This window comes from Crocuta crocuta, unplaced genomic scaffold (genome assembly GCF_008692635.1).
Source record: "Crocuta crocuta isolate KB4526 unplaced genomic scaffold, BGI_CrCroc_1.0 scaffold105, whole genome shotgun sequence".
In the NCBI taxonomy this organism is placed as follows: domain Eukaryota; kingdom Metazoa; phylum Chordata; class Mammalia; order Carnivora; family Hyaenidae; genus Crocuta; species Crocuta crocuta.
This window is the reverse complement of record NW_027530499.1, coordinates 985415-1011856: the sequence shown is the minus strand read 5'-3', so window position 1 is coordinate 1011856 and position 26442 is coordinate 985415. Positions and strand designations below refer to the sequence as shown.

At 35.4% G+C, this 26442-nt stretch overlaps 1 protein-coding gene across 1 annotated transcript in view; it reads left to right on the top strand.

The window, feature by feature from the left end:
- Positions 1–25894, top strand: part of CNTN5 (contactin 5) — a 433319-nt gene extending 407425 nt beyond the window's left edge. The window contains exons 17-20 of the mRNA XM_077766718.1: positions 10690–10876; positions 11317–11429; positions 20607–20775; positions 25598–25894. Coding sequence (XP_077622844.1) covers positions 10690–10876; positions 11317–11429; positions 20607–20775; positions 25598–25701 — 573 coding nt within the window. The 3' untranslated portion in view covers positions 25702–25894. The remainder of the gene's footprint in view (positions 1–10689; positions 10877–11316; positions 11430–20606; positions 20776–25597) is intronic.
- Positions 25895–26442: the final 548 nt, after the last annotated feature.

Genomic DNA, 26442 nt, shown 5'->3' with positions numbered 1-26442 from the left:
AGAGAGAGAGAGCGCGCACACACAAGGTAGGAGTGGGGAGGGGAGGCAGAGACAGATGGAAGAGAACATCCCAAGCAGACTCCCTAGTGTCAGTGCAGAGTCTGATGTGGGGCTCAACTCACGAACCATGAAATCTTGACCCGAGCTGAAATTGAGAGTCAGATGCTTAATTGACTGAGGCACCCAGGTGCCCCACTACAGTCACTCTCCTCATTCATACTCTCTCAAAAACCAAATCTTCACTTCTGACTGGTTTTCACTGTTTTTGAAATTATATGGAGCTTTTTATATCTTGTATTTTTTACTCAACATTATATTGGTAAGATTCATTCATATTGTTAAAGGCTTTCTCTCAAACTACATTGATTGAGTATCCCACAATTTATGTGTCATTCAGTCATTGATGGATATTAGGGCTGTTTCCAGTTTTGGTCTATTGTGAATAGAGCTGTCTATATAGACAATTTTGGGAGAATTATCCACTTGCAATATTAAGTCTCATAATCCATGATTATTGTTCCCTCTTGGCTTTCTTTTAGGTTTTCTTTGGTCTTTATCAATGAAGGTCTTACACACTTTTTCTTAGATTTATCACTATTTTATTGTTTTGATTCTATTGTGATGGTGATCTTTGTCTTTAATTTATATTAATTTTCTTTAACTTTGTAATATGAAAATTATGTGAAATATACAGAGAAGCATAGTAAATTTCCACATATTCAACATGCACCTTCAACCATTATGAACTAATGAATGCACTTTTTTTCAGTTCATCGAGTACTGCTCCTATGTTTATCATATCCTTCTTTCTAGTTTATTTGGGTATTTTGGCTTTTTGTCTTTTCTAATACATATATTAAAACTGTACATTTCCAAACTTTGCATTCTTAGTACCTTATATAGAGGAAACCATATAGTATGGTTAAATGCATAGTATATTTTTAAAGACTTATGTTCCTCTACCTAAAATATTAACTTTCATATTAAAGTCTTTGTTCTTTCTTTTAATTAGTATGTATTAAGAGGCTATTATGCTTACAGCTCATCTCACAAAGCATATTTAAGCACATTAGTTATAATAAAATATTGTCAGAATTTTCTTTATTCAAAATGCTGTATTTTAGAACATTTGAGTAAAGAAGGGAAGGGAACAAACATTTGTAAAACACCTACACTGAACTACATTCATTAAGAACAAATTCAATTATATTTATAGCCAATATTCTTTAGTATATTTTCTAGATAGTAGTTCTGTTTCTAGGAAAAAATAAATACAAATTTATTCAGTAAATTATATCCATTGTTATGTTCTTGCTGCATTTTAAACCTCCTCACCTCATATCCTCTAATCACTGTTGAACTGCCTCATAAATATTCAAAAGTTTAACTAAGCATTGTTTATTTATCTTACTTGATTCATTGAATTGCATCCTTTATAGTAAAATTACTGCTAGGCACAAAGCAACTAATAAGTATGCAATCTAATAAGACCGACTGCCAGTGTATCTCAGAATATTGATTGTGAATAGCCAATTTAATAACTATACCTAGTGCTAAACTCAGGAGATTAGGAAGCTGGAGATCAACTAAATTGAGGCAAGCAGAGACATTCCTGACTGAAACAAATTCATCTTCCGTGGGAAGTGTGCTCCTCATATATAAGATTTTGAAGTTCTCAGTCAGAAGGACATGGCTAAAATTGATGTTACATAAGAAAAGAAGAATATAAAAGGCAATTTAAGCACTATTAAGGAAAAGGTCATAGTGTTTCTATTTCTCTGAATTAGTAGAGAAAGGAGGCTAGAAGTGTCTAGAATGTCTGCCTCCTTACTCTCAGTTTACATTAGTTACAACTTCTGAATTTAGGAGCAACAGTGAATTGAATGGAAGCACATAAAACTAGCTTTTCTTGATATCTCTTAAAGTAACCATGAATCCATAAGAAAAAAGAAAATTCTTATTACAGTTCCAATGAGGGGTATGAAACAAAAATAGTAGTAGCATTTTCTAGGCTTTTCTTTCCTTTCATCTTTGTGCAATGACCCAGCCTCAAAATCCCATTTTCTAGGTTCAAGCAAGCAATGAAATAGCCTCTGGGCTTCTTCCCCTTTCTTTATCTTTTTCTTCAGTGAAACAAACTACAGTCACACACATGAAGCTTTGTCTCTCAGCTCAGGCCTGGGTAGATTTCTTTGTGTTGCTTGGAGAACACCCCTGGAGGCTTGTACTAACCCTGATAATTCTAGCATCTACCTTTACAACATTGACCACTGGTTTATATTATACAGTTTAGAGATGAATTTGAATGTCTCCCCATTCAAATAAACCTTAATTCCTTTTTAGAACACCATTAAAGATCTGTTAGGTAAGATCCAGGGATGATTAAGCAGAAAAAAACTTTTCTGAAAGAAGGAAACAAATTAAAAGGTTCAACATGAATTCTTTCCCCTATAAGAGATTTTCTTGTAAATCAGAAGAAAAATTTTAAACATGAGTCTAGATACTGATGAGAAAAAGGAAAATATTTCTTCTGAATTTAAAGAGTGATCCAGAATATGAAGAGAAGGCAACAAAATAAATACTAAAGTAACTAAAATAAAATATTCATTAGAAGCAATAAAATGCAAATTTGATATTACTAAATCAGTGCTTCATAATACAAACTTGAGAAGTTATTCCAAAATACAAAGTAAATGAATAAGGAAATTTTAAGGTGAAAGAGAAGATGGCAGACATGAAAGACAAAAGCAATTTGGTCCATAAGCAACAGATAACTGCTAAGAGGACTGAATATATAGAGCAAAAGCAGTAACAACTAAGAAGAAAAATCCCAAAATAAAGAAACAGTCCAAAATCAAAGTAACTAAAATATATCCCACACAGTTTCAGGAAATATTAGTCTTAACAACTCCTTCTTTGGCATGCACATAACTATCACAGAAGTCTGTTGATTTTATCTTCTAAATATTTCTTGACTCTATATGTGTCTCCACTAGCACCATGTCTCCACATAACCCATATGTCTCCATATAACCCTTTTTTAGGCTATACTTATTTCTTACCCAGAGCCTGGCAATGCCTTCCAGCCACTCTCCTGTATCTACTCTAGTCCTTTTCCAATCTCAATATATTTTTGACTCACTATTATCCCAGTTGCCTACAGACACAGTTTTTGGTCAATAATACATATTCAAAATATTTTAATGAATAATTTAACTGATAATCTAATAATTCATTTCCTGGTAAAATACTTACATTTCAATATGCATAAACAAAAAAAAACCCCTCTATATTCCCTAGAAGAAAGAATGTTACTTTCAAAGATGCAAAAATCAATTACTTTTTGCAACATTAAATATCAACACAAAAAGGAGTTATCTTTATTACATTCAATGAGTATAGTATTGAATGAGCAGTGATTACTGAGTGCAATTAATGATGTAGAAATAAGTGACTACTGGAACTAAGAAAAAAAAACTTGTATCTTTAAAATCTAACAGGTAGCAAAAATCAGGAAGAGATATATTAGAGAGACTTCCACACTGACTTTATATATAATCACAATTTACCCAGTAACCATCTACTGCAATGGCAAAAATCATGGATTTTATGTCCCGCAACTTTATGTAAGAGAATTGAGTTGTGTGTGACATGAATATCTTAGAACGATCACATTAGAAAATCAAATATACTATCTGAATTGTTATAATTATCCTGGAGAGCCAACTTTGGGCAAAAAATGGATATTTACCAAGAAGAACCATCCTGTAAATTAAGGTTCAAATCTAAACTCTTACAGATATTGGCTGACTCAGATAATAATAATTATTTGTTACTAATAATATCATATGTCATTATAATTTGAAATAAAAATTTTGGGGAGACAAAATCAGAAAATCAAAACAATATGAAGGATTTCAAAAACAAGATACTAATAGACTTACAAATAACAATAATCAGAGACATTAAAACATCAAGAAAAATTACTTCAAGTAGTTGAGTGAAAATAAGAGAGCTGTCTAAAACAGATTCATAAAACTGAGATAAGTGGTATTCTGCCTATTTTATAAACAAGGATATAGAGATTAAGTGGTTATGAAACTTGTTCTATTATAGTCAGCGTACAGATTAAAAAAAAGTAAGTTTCAAATATAGGCCTTCTGGCCCCAAACCCATGATCTACCTAGAGCTTACAATAATATAGTATATCTCTAACACTCATATGCTTTTTTTGGAAATGAAAATTTGTATAAACTATTTGAAAATGAGTGTGACATTTTATGCATCAAAAAGCGTAACAACTTCATATCTTTAGACCCCATAATTGCCTGTATGGGATTTTATTCTGGGGAATTAATCCAGTATGCAGAAAACAATACAGATGAAGACATTCCTGACAATACTCTGATTAAATGAGCCTCAGTTGGACTCTTGAATACTGACAAAAACTGAGGACTGATGGATGTGGGGAGAAGGGGGAATGGGCGTGGAGGAGGACCCTTGTGGGGATGAGCACTGGGTGTTATGTGGAAACTAATTTGACAATAAACTATTTGTAAACAAAAAAAAAAAATGAGCCTCAGTTGGAAGCTACCCAAATGTTCCACAATAGGACAAAGATTAAATAATATTTGGTACACAGGGTGGCTCAATTGGTTAAGTGTCCGACTCTTGATCTCAGCTCAGGTCATGATTTCATGGTTTGTGACTCTGAGCTCCTCTTTGGGCTCTATGCTGACAGCGTGGAGCTTGCTTAGGATTCTTTCTCCCTCAATCTTGGCCCCCACCGGCTCGCAGACTCTCTCTCTCAAAAAAACAAAACAAAACAAAACAAAACATTTCTTTCAAGTTTTAAAGATATTCTATACGTGTTTTTAAATTTTCTTTCTTTCATAGTTTATTGTCAAGTTGGTTTCCATATAACACCCAGTGCTCATCCCAAAAAGTGCACTCTTCCCTGCCCATCACCCCAATTCCCCTCTCCTACACCCCCATCAGCCCTTAGTTCTCAGCATTCAAGACTCTCTCATCGTTTGCTTTCCTCCTTCTCCACAACTATGTTTTCCCTTTCTCCTCACCCATGGTCCTCTGTTAGGTTTCTCCTAATCCACTTATAAGTGAAAAAATATGGTATCTGTCTTTCTCTGCCTGACTTATTTCATTCAACATAACACCCTCAAGTTCCATCCATGTTGCTACAAATGGCCAGATTTCATTCTTTCTCATTGCCATGTAGTATTCCATTGTATAGATAAATCACATTGATCCATTCGTCGGTTGATGGACACTTAGGCTCTTTTCATGTTTTGGCTATTGTTGAGAGTGTTGCTATGAACACTGGGGTACATGTGCCCCTATGCGTCAGTACTCCTCTATCCCTTGGGTAAATTCCTATCAGAGCTATTGCTGGGTCATGGGGGAGTTCTATTGTTAATGTTTTGAGGAATCTCCACACTGTTTTCCAGAGGGGCTGCACTAGTTTACATTCCCACCAACAGTGTAGGAGGGTGCCCATTTCTCCACATCCTCACCAGCATCTACAGCCTCCTGATTTGTTCATTTTAGCCACTCTGACCAGCATGAGGTAGTACCTCAGTGTGGTTTTGATCTGCATTTCACCTGAAGATGAGTGACGTTGAGCTTCATTTCATGTGTCTGTTGGCCATCTGGATGTCCTCTTTGGAGAAGTGTCTTTCCATGTCTCCTGCCCATTTCTTCACTGGATTGTTTGTTTTTTGATTGTGGAGTTTGGTGAGTTCCTTATAGATTTTGGATACTAGCCCTTTATCTGATTTGTCATTTGCGAGTATCCTTTCCCATTCCCTCAGTTGCCTATTAGTTTTATTGATTGTTTCCTTTGCCCTGCAGAAGCTTTTTATCTTGATGAGATCCCAGTAGTTCATTTTTACTCTTGATTCCCTTGTCTTTGAGTATGTGTCAAGTAAGAAATTGCTGTGGTTGAGGTCAAGGAGGTTGTTTCCTGCTTTCTCCTCTAGGGTTTTGATGGTTTCCTGTCTCACATTCAGGACCTTTATCCATTTTGAGTTTATTTTTGTGTATGGCATGAGAAAGTGATCTAGTTTCATTCTTCTGCATGTTGCTGTCCAGTTCTCCCAGCACCATCTGTTAAAGAGGCTGTCTTTTTTCCACTGGATACTTTTTCCTGCTTTATCAAAGATTAGTTGGCCACACATTTGTGGGTCCAATTCTGAGTTCTCAATTCTATTCCATTGGTCTATGTGTCTGTTTTTGGGCCAATACCATACTGTCTTGATGATTCCAGCTTTGTAGTAGAGGCTAAAGTCTGGGATTTTGATATCTCCCGTTTTGGTTTTCATCTTCAATATTACTTTGGCTATTTGGGGCCTTTTGTGATTCCATACAAATTTTAGGATAGTTTGTTCTAGCATTCTAGCATTGAGAAGAATGCTGGTGCAGTTTTGATTGGGATTGCATTGAATGTGTAGATTGCTTTGGGTAGTAATGACATTTTAACAATATTTATTCTTCCTATCCATAAGCATGGAATGTTTTTCCATTTCTTTGTGTCTTCTTCAATTTCCTTCATAAGTTTTCTATAGTTTTCATCATACAGATCTCTTATATCTTTGGTTTGGTTTATTCCTAGGTATCTTATGTGTTTTTTGTGCAATTGTGAATGGGATCAGTTTCTTGATTTCTCTTTCTGTTGCTTCATTATTGGTGTATAAAATGCAACCAATTTCTGTACATTGATTTTGTACCCTGCAATTTTACTGAATCCAATGGATCAGTTCTAGTAGGCTTCTGGTGGAGTCTGTCACCATTTTTTTAAATAATAATATTTTTACACAGACATATGACAGAATATTACTTTGAAAAAAAACAGAAAATATGTATATGTAGCCATAATATTAGAAGATAAAAGTAGGACATACAGTTATAGGTATATAATTATATTAAACATATGTAATGAAAACATAGGAAGAGATACATAGACACACACAAAAGATAATTATCTGAAGTTGACAAAATAGTTGATTATCTTTATTTCCAGTTTGGGACATTTTTATCTTTTTTAAACCCTTTTAACCTAACGTTTCAAGTGATCTCATTTGGAGTTCAAGTTTTATTAGTTGATGAAATCTATCATCAGGGTGAAAAATGAATCATGGGGAAAGAAATCAAATAAAGAAACTTCAACCTAGGAAGGCATGTGTGACTTGTGAATATACATTACCTCAACTCTAATTTAAGAATCATGAGAGAAGCATTATGGTAAACTCCAGATATTTTTTGTTTTTGTTTTGTCCTCTTTCCTATCAAAAAATAAAGAAAGAAAGAAAACTAATTATTATTTCACTGTGAAAGTAATAACTCCTCTTATTCTTTTTAAATGCTTTCTAGAAAGAGAATGTGTGCTAGAAATTGAGATTTCTCTATAGGTTTTATTTTTTATTGCTTTTTTTTAGGTTTTAAAAATTTTAAATCTAGTATAGTTAACATACAGTGTTTTATTAGTTTCAGGTGTACAGTACAGTGATTCACCAATTGTATACATTACTCAAGAGTCTTCAAGATAAGTGTACTCTTAATCCCCTTCATTTATTTCACCCATCCACCCCTCCCTCCCCTCTGATATGCTTTGTTTTAAACAAGTACTCTCAGTTAAAGTTATTATTTTTTTCAACAAGGACAGTTTTTATTTGAAGCACACTTTGGAATACACTCTAAATTTTGCTGGTGCAATAAAGATTTCTATTTTTTTCACATTCAGTTACTTAAGAAACATTTTATCTGTCACTTAGGATGTTTAATTTTAGGGTGATTCATCATTACCTTAAACATTCAATATTTAGAAGTCCAAAATTTATAGTTGAAATTTATATCAAATATGTATCAAAATTTGTTGAATTTAATCATACTCATCTCCCTCAAATACATATATTTAATTAATTTAAAATAATCTAACCAATGAAAGTAAATTAAAATAGAAAAGTGGGAATCAGATATATCACTGGAAAGGAAAGATATGTGTCTGTTCATCCAACAATATCTCAGCCAGTTTTATAGTTTGAAAATAACTTAGATTTATTCAGTTAAAATATTCTCAAAGACCACACAAGATAACTGGCTCTCAGAATTAGGAATAATGAGTCCATCATCATATAAAAGATAGAATTTTGGAAGATTCCAGCTTTAATCAAATAGCTTTAATCAAACAGATATTTGAAGTTCAGTCAGTTCAAATCTGTGAAGAGACAGAAATGAAAAATAAGAATATGATTATCCTTTTAGGCTTAAAAAATAGATATAAACATAGGTATATGAGACCTGTGTAGATATCTCAAACAGGGTTTAACCCCAAAGAACTAAACTACTCTCAATAGTTTATTTAAGAAGTATGTTATTATAGTTACTAAATGTTTTACTAACTTATCAAGTTAAATTAATAGACTCCAGGGTGACTGGAAAGACCAAGAATGACTCTTAAAATCTAATTATAGAATCAACACAAAGGAAGATGTCTTTAAGCCACCAGCCCCAGAGGCACACTCCACTACCATGGTCAAGAAAGCCACTATAATCAGGATGGTGCTACATTCAGGAAGCTGCTGTGACCTGGAGAGCTCTGCTATTGTTACCGATTCCAGAATCCACAACCATGGCAACTAAGATTTGTACCAACAAAATGGACATCCTGTGTCCTGCTTCTTGACTCTTACAAAGCTGATGGTTAGACAATGAGTCACTTATTAATACTGCCTTGATAGTCAGGGAGTGGAGGAAAAATAATGACTCCATCAATGTGCTTACCAGCAGAAAAACAGAGGCAGAAGTTCAATCTCCATCTCACTTTTATTTTCAAATGTCAGGCATATTCATCTGACTGGTTGAAGCTAAAACACATTGAATCCTAACTGTGAAGGAGTTGTAAAAATAAGAGTTTTAGCTCTCCATACTCTCCATTACAGAAAGACAACTGGAATGAGAGGAAATGGATGTTGAACACTAATGTGCCATATCCCTTTGGTTATTCAACATGCAAACACATCATTTTTCGCATTCAACAACCCTCAAAAGTAACGATGAGCAACAACCATGTTCCATACTGATATGGTACAAATATCGCTTTTAAATTTTTTTAATGTTTATTTATTTATTTTTTAGAGAGAGAGTGCAAGCCAGGGAGGGGCAGAGAGAGAGAGGGAGAGAGAGACTCCAACACAGGCTCTGTGCTGTCAGAACAGTGGCCCATGCAGGGCTCAAACTCAAACTGTGAGATCATGACCTAAGCCAAAGTCAGACACTTAACTGACTGACCCAGCTGCATGCCCTAACAAATATAGCTTTTACAAATGAAAATGTACATGCCTTTTCCCTAAACAGAAGACACAAATCTGTCCACGTCAGGGTGAAAGTTTATTCTTCCTCTAATGAACTACATTAGAAAGTTACCTACCCGCAACACTATATAAAATGTCACAAGAGAAAAGGGGCCCAAGTCATTTAATATGTATATACAAAACAGCACATGAAAGAAAGTATGGCTATTATAGTCTTCATTTCATAAAATTGCAGTTACAATTTATAACTTCCTCCTCTACCCATTTCTTATTCCTCTTGCCTTCATACAGCACTTAGGCTTGTAGAGACGTTTTAATTTGATGTGGTGACTAAAATGTTTTTTCCTCAGAGATAAGAGTCTATAATGACTTCCTATGGTTACAGCTGGACATGGTAGCCTTTGGCATGCTCCAGAATATTTCAAATAACAAACCCCTTACTGCCCCAAATGTATGGCATCACCCTTAGCTGAAAGAACATCTGGAAAATATGGTGTTTGGCTTTCTAGCCTCTACAGTAGACAAAGCATTTCAATAAGGTGAAATGGGTACAGTGATCTACTTCTTTCACCATAGTAATTAGTTGGGGAGAAAAAAGCACTACTGTTCCATTACTTTTACCATAGTAAGTAAGTAGAGAAATAAAAACTGCTACTCTTTTATCTACTTCTACATGGTTATACTCCAAGGTCTGAAACAGTGTTAAACTTTAGGTATACAAAGACAAGACAATTAAACTCACAAAGGGATGAAGTTTGGTACAAAAGTGGCCACTATGAGCTTATAATCAGGAAAGATCAACTCAATGCACAAATTGTGCTTTGACGCAGAGGTTCATTTCTGCCTCCCTCCCAGATCCTAGCAATGTGATTTGTCTACATTTAAACCACTCTCGGGTATCATGAGTGTTCTCTGTCACTTCTTCTCTATTAAATACATACAGCTTGTAAGACTCATTTATGTGGGCCCAGAAGGAAATATTGTTCATGTCGCTTTCTCAATTAATTCATTCAAAGTCCCATGGCTTCGAAAGGTAAAAAGTTCTGATAACCTATGAGAGAAGGGCACTTCTTCAGTTTCTCTGAATGATTTTTTTTACTTAATGTTAAGATGTGTTTTTGGCTGTTCCCACGCATTTTATGCTACCAAGCTAGAAGATAGCATCTCTTGGGGCTTTATTGAGCCTGCACACAGACACAGATCAGGCAATGACTAAGACTGATTTTTGCCTCATTAGTAGTACCTGTTAATGGGATGATACAAGAGTGATTTCTTAGGGGTATAAGAAAACATAAACATAAAATAAAACAAAATCATAGGAGAAACTTCAGAATTAATCTGTCATGTAATAATTTGTTGACAGGTTGGTTATCGGAAAGACATGGAAAAAGAAGATGCAGCAGAAACAGTCAAAACTAGAGGGAATGAGTCATCTGTCATTCTGACAGGATTAGAAGGAAATACTTTATATCACTTCACAGTGAGGGCTTATAATGGAGCTGGATATGGGCCACCTAGCAGTGAAGTGAGTGCAACCACCAAGAAATCCCGTAAGTGACCTGGGTTCTTTGTTTGTTTCAGACAAAAGGGATACAACTTGTAACATTTCTGAAAGCGATGTGAGGTACATAACAAAGAGAGTTGAAGGGGAGTTTTGATTCTTAGTCTCGCCTCAATGCTTAGATTTGAATTCCAAAACTAGCTCAGAAAATTTTGCATTCACAGTAGATAAAGGTTATCTTCCTGTGAAACAAGGCCAAGTGATTTTGACACAGTAAGAAGAGAAAGGGTTTCCAGTTCAAAAGCTCAGTAGAGTAGCTATTAAAATGACAGTCCTGGAGCAAAAACCTTCCTTATCTTACTCCAGCTGGAAAGAAGCCTATGGTGTCAGCCAACTACTAAACACAAGAAAAGATTGAAATACAAAGATTTAAGAGAAGAAATGTATTTAAGACTCCTTGTCAGTTCACTTTCACTTTTTATTTTGCAGCCCCTACTCAAGCACCTAGCAATCTCAGGTGGGAACAGCAAGGCTCTCAGCTTTCTCTGGGCTGGGAACCTGTAAGACCACTAGCCAACGAATCTGAAGTCATGGGCTACAAGGTCAGTGTGTTTCTTCACTCTCTGGTATGGACATTCCACTCAAAAGCTGTTATTATGATGATATGCAATTAATAAGGCATAGAAAGACTCCTTAGCATACCTGTTTTTCCCAATGATTTTCCACCTATAACATTAAAAAAGCCTCCCTTCAACGGGGCAGCCAAGGCAGTAAAAATCAATTTCAACTGCAAAAGATATAGGAAGGGAAAAAGTAGGAAAAGCAGCAACAATTTAAACACAGGATGAAGATGGCTCTGTGAAACAGTGTCAGGACTAGCAGACTTGGGCAGAGTCCTGGCCTTCTTTCCCAGCAGACAAACTTTTCTAGCAGGTGACAAAGACTGGATAACTTAATTTGAGTGGAAAGACTCTATCAGCAGAAAAAGAAGAAGAAATGCTACAGCCGGCACTCTGGGTTAAGAAAGAGTCCATGAAGAGGCATCAAACTCCAAAATAGACACAACATTTCACACAAAGTCATCCTGCAACGCACCAGCAAGAGGGCTGGAAATATAAAAACAGTCAATTTGTTTTTAAAAAACAACTTTTTCTCTAATTTTAAAATATATATGAGGTCAATGTATTGAATTGGCTGCATTTCAAATTCTTTTTTCATCAGATTCTATGATTGTCTTAAACTCAATTATTTATAGCAGAAACCTGAAGCATTTTAATGATAATATTTAGACTGAAAATCATCATTAATGTGGCCTTTCAATAGTCAGAAATGGCAACACAGTATTTTGTATATAAGGTCCAAAACTCTGAAACTAAAAACTGAAGAAATTACAAATGGAATGTATTTTTAAGGTAATTCCCATTAAGTGTATTTTAAGATACAAATTGTATTATTTCTTACAGACTGTAATTAGTATGGGTTGCAGACACTGTCATTACTCAATCACGCACACTGAAATATGTTCTAATTCTCAGAGATATTGAATTTGATCTTTTGGGGAAGGCAGGTGAGCCATTTTTTATACCCTTCTCTTAGCACTCTTCTTTTTGTACCCTTACCCACAAAAACATGTCCTTACAACTTTTCCTCTAAGGGCAATATACTTTCAATATCTAGAGGTAACAGTATAGCCAGAAATGGCAATAGACCTTCCAAGAATCAATCTAACATCATTAGAACTATGGCAGGCAATCTCCCAAACTGGAGAGGCAAAGTAGAAAACAAGGAAGAGCTGATGAAAGCATATGGCCACTTGATTGAACCAATCAGCTTAAGGCCCCTCTCAGGTAATAAGAAAAATACCATATGACCTGGGGAATATGTGAGGTTGGGTACAGGCATCCCAGGCAGACAGATCCTTCTCTTTGCTCACAATTACCCCATTATCTCTGTCACTGCTCTTTCTCTTCATATGTGACTATCTCCCCAACCAGATTATATGTGATTAAAGGCAGAAACTCTTGTCTTTCTGAATCACTTTATCCCCAAGGCTTCTAGAAAGGATGAATATATCAATTAATTTAACCCAACTAGAAGTATAGTATGAAATTACTTATAAGTGCATATCAGATGTGTTTTTCCAACATGGTCTTCCCATTTGTTATGTGTAGTGGGGAAAAAAGCACTGGCCGCTGAATCAGACAGACTTGTTCAAATCCTAATTGTGTTACTCTGAGCAAGTTACTTAATTTCTCTGGTCTCATTGTCTTCACTTCAAAATGACAAAAATAAAAATAAAATAATATCTATCGGGGCACCTGGGTGGCTCAGTCGGTTAAGCGTCCAACTTTGGCTCAGGTCATGATATCACGATTACTGGGCTCGAGGCCCATTTCAGGCTCTGTGCTGACAGCTAGCTCAGAGCCTGGAGTCTGCTTCAGATTCTGTATCTCCCTCTCTCTCTGACCCTCCTCTGCTTACACACACTCTCTCTCTCAGAGAAATACATAAAAAACATTAAAAAATAATATCCATCATACAGGATTGTTTTAAGGATTATATAAGATAATTTATGTAAAATAGCATATAACTGTTAGCATACAGAATGTGCTCACTTAAAAATAGCTACTATTGGGGCACCTGGGTGGTTCAGTCCATTAAGCATCTGACTCTGGCTCAGGTCATGACCTCGCAGTTTGTGAATTCGAGCCCCGCGTTGGGCTCTGTGCTGACAGCTCAGAGCCTGGAGCCCGCTTCGGATTCTGTGTCTCCCTCCCTCTCTGCCCCTCCCATGCTCATGCTCTGTCTCTCAATAATAAATAAATGTTTAAAAATAGCTACTATTTATTCTAATTTTTGGAGGAGAATATCTGGTTAGGTGAAATTTTAACAAACAGAACTGATCTTTGAAAATTGCTTGCCAGTTCTGTCTAAAGGAAGACAGTACAAGTCACCCTGGAATACCTTCTTGCTGGGAGAAGAAGCCTGTTCCATCTTGGGTGCATAAGTTAATGACAAGTAGGTATACATTGATAGAAGTTTTTTTTTTTATTTCCTTGAAATGGTTAGACTTTCTTATGTCCTTGAGTAGAAAGAGCTGCTTCCCAAAAAGAGGAGTCTGTTGATAACAAATGGAGTGAGATCTTAAAGCCTGTTCTTCTGCAACTGAATCTTTTTAGAATTTCTGACTGACAGGATAATCCCCAATGAGAGACTTATTGGCAGAAATGTCACAAAGGGCCCCATGAGGGAGAAAAGACTTTAGGTTGATGACTACAGCTTAATGCAGATCCTGGATTCTCCTGGGAAAGTCCTGTTTTCACAGAGCAGGTGGCTAAGGCTGAAATCTCCTCCTCATACAGGCACAAGGGCTCTTCCATGGCTCAGTCTGTTAAGTGCTCGACTTCAGCTCAAGCCATGATCTCACGCTTCATGTGTTCAAGCCTCACGTCAGGATCTCTGCCTCAGCGTAGACCCGCTTTGGATCCTTTGTCTGCCCCCACCCCCTTTCAATCTCTCAAAAATAAATAAACATTTAAAAAAGAGAAACAATAGGGGTGCCTGGGTGGCTCAGTCCATTAAGCATCGGACTTCGGCTCAGGTCGTGATCTCGTGGTTTCTGGTTGGAGCCTGCATAGGGCTCTGTGCTAACATCTCAAATCCTGGGGCCTGCTTCAGATTCTGTGTTTCCCTCTGTCTCTGCTCTTTCCCCATTCACACTCTCTTTCTCAAAACCAACCAACCAAACAAACAAACAAATCATTAGAAAAAAGCTGCAAATTTAAACTAAAGGATGTAATCCAGAGAATACAAGCTTGTAGTCCCCTTTTCTGAGTATGACTTTGAGGAAAACTCCCCTAGCCTAGACAAGGATCTGCACTGCAGCTAAAAAGCTGTGCCTCCTGGAGGGAGGCTCACACAAGTGTGGAGTGGCTAAGGGCTGAGCATGAAACTCAGAGGAAAATGATCTCTTTGATTCCTACTACATCCCCACAAATTACTGCCAGACCAAGAATGACCTAACTTCTGGACCAAGAATGCCAATACATGGTGGGCCACCTAAAAGTGTATGGCAGTCCCAAAGATTAACTAAAGGAAGAACAAATCAGCACACTATTTCTCTATCCACAAGGTAATTTGAGGTAGAGGACTTTCTACTAAACAGGGTAAGAGAAATATTAAGGTAAGAGAAAGTATCAATTGTAATATCAAAAAGAGAAGTAAATTTATTTTTACTCTTTACCTTTACCAAGTTACCTTACTTTTATAAGCAAAAAAGCTCACTAGAAATGTACACAGCATGTAGGTGTCAACCTGTGAAAGCTTGAAGTCAATGTCTAGATTTAAAATGCAAGGATTGTGTATTTCACCTTTTTATTACATCCAGTCTAAAGTAGATGAATTCAGAAAAGTCTTTATTTCAAAATTTTCCAGATTGTGAAAATGATTGAAAGACAATTGAAAATGGTTGAAAGACTTGATCCATAAATAATACACTCAATTTTTTTTCTTATACTTAGGATACTATATACAGGACTGAAGTCATTCTTTGAAAACAAATCACAAAAATGGCAGATTAAATTAATAGTAAGCTAAAATCGTGGAATTTGACGAATCCATTTTCTAAGAAGCATGGGTCTTACTTCCTTACTTAATTTCAGAGATTGAAGTGTCAATATATATAAGGCTAATAAATTAACAGAGAATGATATGAGAAATTTTGTGCAAGGTGTTAAGAAGAAAGGGAGGTCTTCTCAGCATAAATCTTATTGTGAACCTCAAAAGTGACCAAGAATATAGTAGAAGAAGGATATAATCAACCCATATGGTTGTGTCAGAGGTGACACATTAAAATTAAGTCCATTCAGGTAAATATTAAGTATTACCAGGTTGTGAAATTTCTTTCTGCTTTTTGAGATCATCCAAGAGATCCTGAACTTCCTGAGAATTTGTTTAACAAGCCCAGATTTGATAGCAATAGTTTCAAGACATCACACCTTTTCATTTAAAAGTAAGAGAAATAGAAGCTTGAAAATAGGAAAAAGTTGGGGAATTCCAGATATGGCTACAAATTATTGTCACTCAAATTAAATAACTCTCCATTTGAAAAGTTGAAACAAATTTGGAACTTTATTTGTGTATTTATGACTTCTTTGGGTCAATTATTTTTCTTTTCTTTTCCTTACTTTTCTTTTCTTTCATTTCCCAGTTTAGAAACAGCCACTTCTATTATTAATATATAATTTACAAATGATCAGGAAAATGGAGCAAAGATATCAAATAAATATTTTCTTTTAAAAATTTTTTTTTTAAATTTATTTCTGAGAGAGACAGAGAGAGATACCGTGAGCAGGGGAGGGTCAGAAAGACAGGGAGACACAGAATTGGAAACAGGTTCCAGGCTCTGAGCTGGCTGTCAGCACAGAGCCCGACACAGGGCTCGAACCCATGAACCATGAGATCATGACCTGAGCCGCAGCTGGACGTTTAACCAACTGAGACACCCCGCCACCCCTGAAATATTTTCTAATTTAATGTATTTTTCCCAAATAAATGCTTTTCAAGGAAGAATATTTCATTTTTGTAATTCCTCCTAGTGTGAGGTCTATACCTAGAGTCCTTACTAATTTGGGCACATCTATTACTGGCACTCCTAAAGAAATATCAATACCAATACCAAAGCTGTGGACTAAAGCATATTCAGTCATAATTCTCCTTGATAATCTTGAGAATGGAGGTATTTTTCCTTTATATTCTGAAAGAAGTTTACCAAGATTATAAAGTAAAACAACCATCTTATCTCCATCTTATTCTTCTTACATATATTTAAGTCCAAGTGAAAGGGAAAATAATTATTAAATGTCCAGGAGCTAGACTTTCACTTGTGCAAATATTGCCTTCCCCAGAAATAGAAACTTTTATCCATTCAGAAAATAACACAAGTAGTTCAGAAGGAATTCAGAACAAGTACCTCAGGCTACATACCAAAAAATAAGGTCTTGTTTTTCTAGTCTACATCTAAGAAATATTTTTTCTAGATATACAACCACTTTTCCATACATCTCCCCCCCCACCACATCTACTTTCTGCCTATTTACAGAGCCAGGGAGAGTAAGGGAAAACTAGGCTCAAAGTTTACTGGTTATTGTGTGATCCATCAATACAGAGAGAAGTTTATGTTTACTTATCTAACTTAGGTATCAGGGCCTTCCAGACTCCTAAGATATACATACACTTGGATTGATATTTTATTCCATACCCTACAGAATTCTGAAGCCCACCTCTATGTTTATACAGCTTCTCAAGGGATTCAGTGTCTATGATCATTCTAGTTTCATTGATTTCCTGTGTCTTTCAGCTGTTCCTTCATCTTATATTCACCGCATGTCTGGACTCAGCCTTGTTCTTCTGATACCCCAAAATTAAAAAGACTCATATATAATGGCTTATACCATTCCCTAACATGTGATTATGCTTGAAATTTTTCATTATAAAATATTTTAAAAAATGAAAACAGAAATGGCTTATATATTATTAAATATACGCGTGTACAAAGCCGACTTGATAGAAATGTTGGCGGGAGCAGGCAGAGTGAAAAGCACACATTAGAGGCAAGTTATCTGAAAATTGTCCATAGGAAGTCCTGTTCTTAAAAGTGCATTTGGCTATCCTCCGTTCGGTAGCTTCTTATGGTACTTGTGCTTCCCAACTTCTTTTCATTTCTCCCCACCCTCTTCTTTCCTCTGGGGCTTCAGATTCCTTGCCCTTTATTACGAACAGCAGCTATCCCCATTGACTATTCCCAAGATGCTCAGCTGCTGACTAGTGTTCCTTTTAATAGGATCCATCCTTCTCAGGGGGCACTTACAGTAAAACCAGCAAAAATTTATTGTTATGTCTTTAAGCATGTTCATGCTATTATTCTGTTAACATCAGACATATAGACTAACTATTTCCAGATCATGCCTTTCAGAATAGCAGTACCAAATTAACTTTTTGTTTAGAATTACCTCTTTGGATAACTCATTCCCCCCAGCTTGTAAAGGAGAATTTGAGAATAGTCTTGAAAATACAATTTGCTTTATGCTTAAAGATAGCTGTCATGGCAACTTCCATTCTGTAAATGTCCAGATTCGCAAAGTATTCCCTGGCCTCCTTACTGTCAATAACTATTTCTGACATGTCTTGATAACTCCTTAACCTTCTCATATGTCTCATTCTAATTCATCTTTTCTAAAGCGGAATTTTAAAATGAGCCAACATTCTTTAAAGTACTTAAGACTAACCATTAATTTAATGTATCTTTTCACTTAGTATACCCACTTACTGACTCATATCATCACATCTCCCTGGATGTATTGGTAAAAGCCACATTTAATTTCAAAGTCCTTTTGCTGCCATTAACTGATATTTTTCCCACTTTTACCTCTTGTTTCCAAATCTCAACTGATCCACAAATTTTTCTTCAACTTTGGATTTTACAGCAACATTAGATATGCATTACTAGCTGCATTTTTCTTTGTCATAAGAATTGTAATTTATTGAACCATAATAACAATGTCCTCTAAAATAGTCACTCCCCTGCCAATCCCCACCAATTTACATACTTTCCTATTGCCATAAATTTGCTTTCTAATTACCTCATGTAGATGATCAGAATTCTAATTCATTACACTGCTACAGTCAAAATGAGAAGCATAAATTCTGATACAATTATCATTTTTTAAGGCAAAAGAAGCTGCTATTGGCATGCTGTGAGAAATGTGTCTGAGTCCTCAAATCTTGACCGAGTACCCATTGCTGTATTGCTAAATACAGTTTCTACTGCAGTATATCTCACACTTCATTGCATTGATATCTGTCTCCACTATTATACTTTAAATGCCATTAGAGCAGAATCGATGTGGTCTTGTTCTCGTATGAATCTCCAATATACAGTAGTGTTCCTGGCCCACATGATATGCCCAATAAATATTTGATGATACTATTATCATTCTCCAGCTACACTGAGGCTATGACTTCCTTCCCTGTAAGTATTTCAGTACATACAATTATTGCATAGGTTATATACTTTTCAAAAGAAGTTACTTCTCTCCTGACACCCTGAAGTAAATTTCAATCTGTGAAAGATAAAGGAAAGGAAACTGAGGGACCATATCTTACCAGAATGCAAAGGGGAGGATCAGATGTAGGCAGACTTCAATACATAAAAATATTGCTTTACCAAAGTTTATTCTTCTCTATGTACATTAGTTCAAGCTCAAAACATATCTTATAAGGAAAAAAGTATAAATTTTTATGTAACTTCTTAAGGCAGTCCACCTTTTATGATGCAATTAAAATACTGACCATTGACAATGAACAATAATGGCAACAGAGACAGCTTTCTGTTATTAAGCTTAACATGTACCAGCTCCTGTGGTGGGTATTTCACATGCATTCTCCCATTTTATTTTCCTAACAAAACCATGAATGAAAAATTATTATCTTTATTATATACTAGATAGAGATACTTGAGATTCAGAAAGATTAGTAACTTGCCCAAATTTGCCCAGGCAGGAATATGGAGATTGTGTTTTGTTTTGTTTTCTTTGTAGAAAATTGTTTTGAATTGGGATCTGTAAGTAGAAACAATATAATATAGCTCTGAAACAGCTCTGAACTGATCATCAGAACACTAACCTTCCAATGCAATTTCTTCCCTAACTAGCCACCTGATCTTGTATAAATTGCATAACTCCTATGTTCTTTGCTTTCTAATATGTAAACATGGAATAATTCTATGTCTTAATTTGTAATTCTGGAACTGCCATGAATACATGCCATGAATACTAGAATATAGTACCACAGGCAGGTGTCAAAGTAGCCTTACCTTTACCAGACGAAGTATCCAAATACTAGTTCACAGAAAAGCAAATGACAATAAAAGTAAAAATAAAAACACTAAAATTTTAACGTTCAGCCATTTCCTACATCATTAGGATTTATTTATTATTGATATATTTAAGAAATTATCACTTTAGTCCTTTCTTTAAATTAAAAAAAGTTTTAATGTTTATTTTTGAGAAACACAGAGAGAGAGAGAGAGACAAAATGTGAATGGGGGAGGGGCAGAGAGAAGGAGACAGAATTTGAAGCAGGCTCCAGGCTGTGAGTGGTCAGCACAGAGTCTGACATAGGGCTCAAACTCACAGACTGCGAGATCATGACCTGAGCTTAAGTCGGACACTTAACCGACTGAGCAACCCAGGTGCCCCCACTTTAGTCCTTTCAATTGAGGAGGACAGCTGTGAGTACTCATTCAAGATACTAGTCAGTTCAATAACCAAAAATAAAAGACTTTTAGTGATAAGGCCCCTCACTACCTACTGCTCTAGACTCAAGTATCACCATCCCTGTATGTCTTCTGTCTATTCCATACCTAATGCTATGGTTTCATATTGCTTAGGTGTATTTTTTAATCTTCTCTTATCTATTCCTAGAATTCTCATCCCTTTCTCCAACCGGTGAACTCCACTCATCTTCAGATACTTAGTTCAACCATCACCTCCTCTAAAAAGCATTTCCTAACCCAAAGAATTAAATTCTCTTTTCTGTATTTTCATGGCATTTTCTGTACACTTCCACTGCTGCACATAGCACATGCATTATACTTGCTTACATATCTGTCAAAGATGTAAGCTCTCTCAGATCAAAATGTGACATGCAGTAGTCAGTCAATAAACATTTGGAATCCTCAACTGAATATCAAATGTTTAAACCTCTGCTCTTATTTCCAGGTTTTTTATAGGCAAGAGGGGCACAGCAACAGTCAAGTTATTGAAACACAGAAACCTCAAGCAGTAATACCTCTCCCCGATGCTGGAGTCTATATTATTGAAGTTCGAGCATACAGTGAAGGAGGGGATGGAACGGCTAGTTCTCAAATCAGGGTACCATCCTATTCAGGTACGTTTTGACCAAAATAGGCTTAATTTGATGACCACCAACAATGTTAAAAGGTGTAAGTCTCATCAAAATTAATATGATGAATTACATGGTCAAAATGAACAGTCTGATATCCATACTATCCTCTAATTAATACAAACCATGGCAGAATTTTTACGAATCTAGAAAGGGGTTGGTATTTTCATTAGAATGTGATTTTTGTGAAATTTCCTTGCCTATTATGGTCTCAGGCAGCACCTTGTTGGCCATTTCAGCTTTGCAATATTTTTTTAATTTTTATTTATTTTTGAGATACAGGAACAGAGCATGAGCATGAGCATGAGCAGGGGAGAGGCAGAGAGGGAGACACAGAATCTGAAGCAAGCTCCAGGCTCCAAGCTGTCAGCACAGATCAGCACAGATCCCAACACAGGGCTCTAACTCAGGAACCATGAGATCATGACCTGAACCAAAGTCTGACATTTAACTAACTGAGTCACCCAAGTGCCCCTGCAATGTTGCTTTTAAACTACCATTGCACTATTTTAACACCCATTTTTATTATTAATATTATTATCTTGGTCACCTTTATCAATAGATAATGGAGAATGAAGTATAAGAAAGTTTAAGGGAAGTTCTTCTTAAAATTAAACTTTGACCATGTTTATTGATTTCAAGTTGTAAATTCTATTGTGTATTATGTTTTTGTTTTCCAGCTTTATTGAGATATAATTGATACAAAACATTTTGTAGGTTTAAGATATACAACTTGTTGATTTGATACACTTACATATTGCGAAGTTATTACCACCATAGCATTAGCTAACATCTTCATCACATCATATAACTGCCTTTTCTTTTTGTAGTGAGAACATTTAAAATTTACTCCCTTAGCAACTTTCAAGTATGTATTGTATATAGTATTATTAACTGTACATTAGATTTCCAGAATTTATTTGTGCCTCATTGTTATTATGAGCAAATATTAATAATTTCCAGCTTTTACTGACACTTTATTATGTGTTAGGCATGCATAAGTGCTTTAAATACATCAACTTATTCACTCTTAGTAACAATTATATGAAGTAGATGGCCATTATTCATATTTTACAGAGAAATTTTAAGTAACTTGCCTAAGATCTAAGTGAAAGAACCAGGATTTGGACCCAGGTATGCTTGTCTCCAAGGCCACATATCTTTACTACTACCATCATAATTACATCAGCAAAGGAATTAAAGGACAAAAACATGTACACATTTGGAAATAAGTAACCATTTCACTGATGTAGTCAAAAAAGGAAACAAAAGATTTAATAAAGTATGTAAATCTCTCATTAAGAAAATATTAGGCAATTTTCATTAAACAGTTGAATAAAAAAATTTTTTTTAATTTATTTCTGACAGAGAGAGAGAGTGAGAGAGAGAGAGAGAGAGAGAGAGAGAGAGCATGAGCAGGGGAGGGTCAGAGAGAGAGGGAAATACAGAATCTGAAACAGGCTCCAGGCTCTGAGCTGGCTGTCAGCACAGAGCCTGACACGGGGCTCGAACCCACAAACCGCGAGATCAGGACCTGAGCCGAAGTCAGATGTTTAATTCACTGAGCCACCCAGGCTCCCCAAATAAAAAATGTTTAATGCACATTTAATTAATGGGCAATTATGAACATTATTTATTGAGTTATCATTCTCAAGCAGAATTGTCAGCCTAAAGGGAGGTATCCAGTAATATCCTGTAGGACTCTGTATGTGGCTTTATTGTATTCAACATATTTATCAATTTGAATTAAGACCAGAGGCATTGCATATGAATTTTTTGATGCCAGAAAATGAGGTAGAAGGCAAATATAGGGAAGAAAATAATTAGATTGAAACTTTGAGAAAAAGCTATTGACATAATATTTCATAAATAAATTCTTACATAAAAATGCAAGATGGGGGACAGCTGGGTGCTCAGTTGGTTAAATGTCTGTCTCTTGATTTTGGCTCAGGTTATGATGTCACATGTTGTGAGATCCAGTCCCTTGTTGGGCTCCGTGCTGATTGTGGAGCCTGCCTGGGATTCTCTCTCTCCCTCTCTCTCTGCCCCTTCATCACTTGCTCTCTCTCTCTCTCTCAAAATAAATAAACATTTTAAAAATACAAGATGAGATAAAGGATATTATTGGGATAATTGATAAAATTTGAATAATGTCTATGGATTACATAATATATATGTATCAATATTAATTTCCTCTTTTAAAAAAATTCTACTCTGGCTATCTACAAAAATGTCTTATTTTTAGGAACTATGCATTAAAGTATTTAGGGGTAAATGTACATCATGTCTGCAACTGACTTTCAAATGGTTCAGAAAAATGTATACATTTATAGAGAGAATAATAAAGCAACAATGATGAAACAAACATTTAAGGAATCTGGATGAATTCTTTTTTGATACATCTAAAATTGCTTCAAAATGAAAAGTTAAAAATAAAATCATAAGATTAGGAAATTTGACATTTTCAGAAATTCAGATGAAAAGACCTAAGGATTTAAATACATTGTGGCCACACAAAACTTAATCACTGTGATTCTTTTATAAATGTATAATTGCAAGAGCAAGAAAGGTAATAATGTCTCCACAATGATTAGTTCACAACTGAAGGGTTCGTATGTGGGTCTAAGTACTCAAGAGCACCTTGACAGATTATTTCCAGAAAGTGAAAAAGATGACACCTCTCTTCTTTAATTGCTTCATAAGTCTCAAATTTCAAAAAGCAACAATACAATGAGCATTTACTGACCCTTGATCATGTTCTTGGCATTATGCTAGGTGTTTTCCATATATTATCTTATCTCATCATTTTAGTAAACCTCTAAGTATTTTATTATTCTCTAACTCCCCAAGATTCTGTTCAACTATAAAACAGTAAGATTGTAAAGTGTCATCTGGACAATACCAGCCCCAAGTTTGAGAGTGCTTATTAAAGACCTTGATTCTCCCATTGTATTGTAATTTCTATTCCATGAAACACAAATTGTCAACTTTTATGTTTTAATTAAAACAATATGGCTAGCGCAACACATTTTCTGAGTTTTAATAAAGTGAAAACTCATAATATCGTCTATCTCAGACCCATAGAAAATAAGCAACAATTGTTCTCCTTCTTATCATTTTCCAAAAGCCAAATGACCTAAGAAGTTCAAAAACTTGCTCAAATGAGATAGCTATTGTTTTGCAGCTGGGACTTAGTCCAGTGTTGTTGTTTGTATTTGTTTTGACTTGTGATACCAAAATAATGTTCTTACTTTGTGTATTCTATGTGAAATTTGAGATATAGTCCTTAGCATTCTGAAAGTGAGACGTTTTTGTACAAGTGTCAAGTTAGTTGATTTGACAAGGACTCAGCCACCCTCAAAAAACAGAAAAGGTGTTTTCACAGCTTTTATTATTAAGCATGCATACCACTCCAGTGAAGCTTTGTCATCATGCCTTTCTTAGAGCTCACATGTGGCCATGCACCTCAGAATAACCTCTTTTGTACAAGCTGAGGTACATGTACCAATCTCCAGTATGTTGATTAATAGTTTCATTAGTGCCTTAGCTGTAAAAATTTTCAAAGTAAAGATTTGCTGCTGCTGCTGCTGCTACTGCTGCTGCTGCTGCTGTGTGTGTGTGTGTGTGTGTGTGTGTGTGTTTTACCAAACAAATGATTCTTCAGCTCTTAAGTAAACATCTAGGGAAAATTAGACACTATTTCCATAACAAAAATTTAACCAGATCCCATTAACACTCAACTCTGGCCAAAGAAGACAACTTGACAGAAGGATGATTCCAAAAATTAGATGGTACATTTATTATTAATCTATCATTAAGGTCTTAATCAAGGTCAAGGCCAGTCATTATTTTGAGAGATGACACATAAGAGCATCTGTTTCCACTAATCCCAGCTCATTGACTAAGCGAGTTCTTTTATCTAAGCTGCAGCTCCCTCATCTTCAACAGGGGATAAAAAACAGCACCTACTACATAGATAGGTTGTGAGGATTGAAGAGGATAATTTGTATAAAGGGCTCAGCACAGCACTTTGCATATAGAAAGCATTCATTAAATATCAACATGATGATGATACATCAGACTTATGGCTTGAGGAACCATTAGTGAAGTTAGGCCTAAGGGTAGCCTTAGTTTATGTGGAGCTTAGTTATGTGGCATTATCTAAACTACTTCAAGCTAATCAGTTCAGATCAGTAAGTTCAATCAAACAACCACCCTAATACATTAACTGCATACAATATTTTGGTCTCAAAAAGAAAAATTTCTACTGGGTGTAGGGAAGAGTGTTGAAAGATGGCTCTCCTTTGCCAAGTTAGGTATGAAAATCTAAAATTTAAGCCTGCTCAACCTAAACAATTAATTCAATGAAGAACCCATAAGTATAATAAATTAAATAATTCAAAAATTGACTGAAGTAATTGAATTATGAATTCTTATTGCCACAAACTTTTGCTAAATACTCTTGTTCCCTTCTATGAACAATGTACTATAGAAATTATTTTATAGTTCATACCTGGAATTTGGGATGTTTTCCATCAGTGCATTATTTGTGAAAATTACACTAAATTTCCTGATTAGATGTATTCTTTTAGATTTGACATAGCCTTTTAACACAGTATTCCATATATAATTTTACCTTCCATGTAATTTTTGTGGGCCCCATACAATGTCTTATTTTATAAACATACTCTCATCAGAAGCAAACCTATGTTGCATTCATTTGTCTTACATACCTAAAAACAATTCCTTCCTAGCTCAAGCAAAACCAAAATAATTTGCTCCATTTAATGCTTCTCTATTTTCACAGGTGGGAAAATCACTAGTGCTCAGTCGACCCTCCACACACTCTCGCCATCTTCATCATCGGTAACATTACTCTTGGCATTGATGATTCCCTCAACCTCTTGGTGAAAACTGCAGACTTAATTTGCTTTGCTTTGCTTTAGAGTGAAAATAGCAGTGAATAGAGTGTAGTGTAAGTGGAGACCCAGGACCCTGAGATAAGCTTTAAAAACTTGTGACTACACATGGTGCACTTACAAGAGGCTGGGGGGAATATTACTTATCGATCAGGTTTCTCTTTGATTTTGTAAATGGAGAGGACAGTTCTTGGTCCAATAAAAATATGCAGATTGTATGTAATGAATTTTTTGTAAGCAAAGGTAATTTCTGTCAAATGTATTCTTTACTTTTTTAATATGTTGGAATTTTATTTATATCTGATGACCATGAATGTGTGCCATCCATTTGTTAATTAAGTGGTCTCTAGCAGATCTGCTTCAAAAACACAAATACAAAACTGAGAATGAAAAATTTGCTGAGGACTCTGAGTCTCTTGTTTCTCATTTTCCCTTTGGCTAACTATCCCAATTGACAAACTGGTAGAAGATATGAAAAAAATAATTCAGTTGTGTGATCCCTTATAGGATAAATACACAAAAATTTTCTCAAAAAGTATTAGTTACTGCAGAACAAAATAGCAAATATTGCATGCATTCTGTATGCATCCCTATGGCAAATTATTAGCATAGGGAATAAGCCATTTACATTAGTGCAAGGTAAATAGAAAGCAAGTCCAAATGAATTTAAGTGCTATTGTGTTTCAATAATTACTATGTTATCTAGCTGCAAATATAGTGTTTATGTTTAATA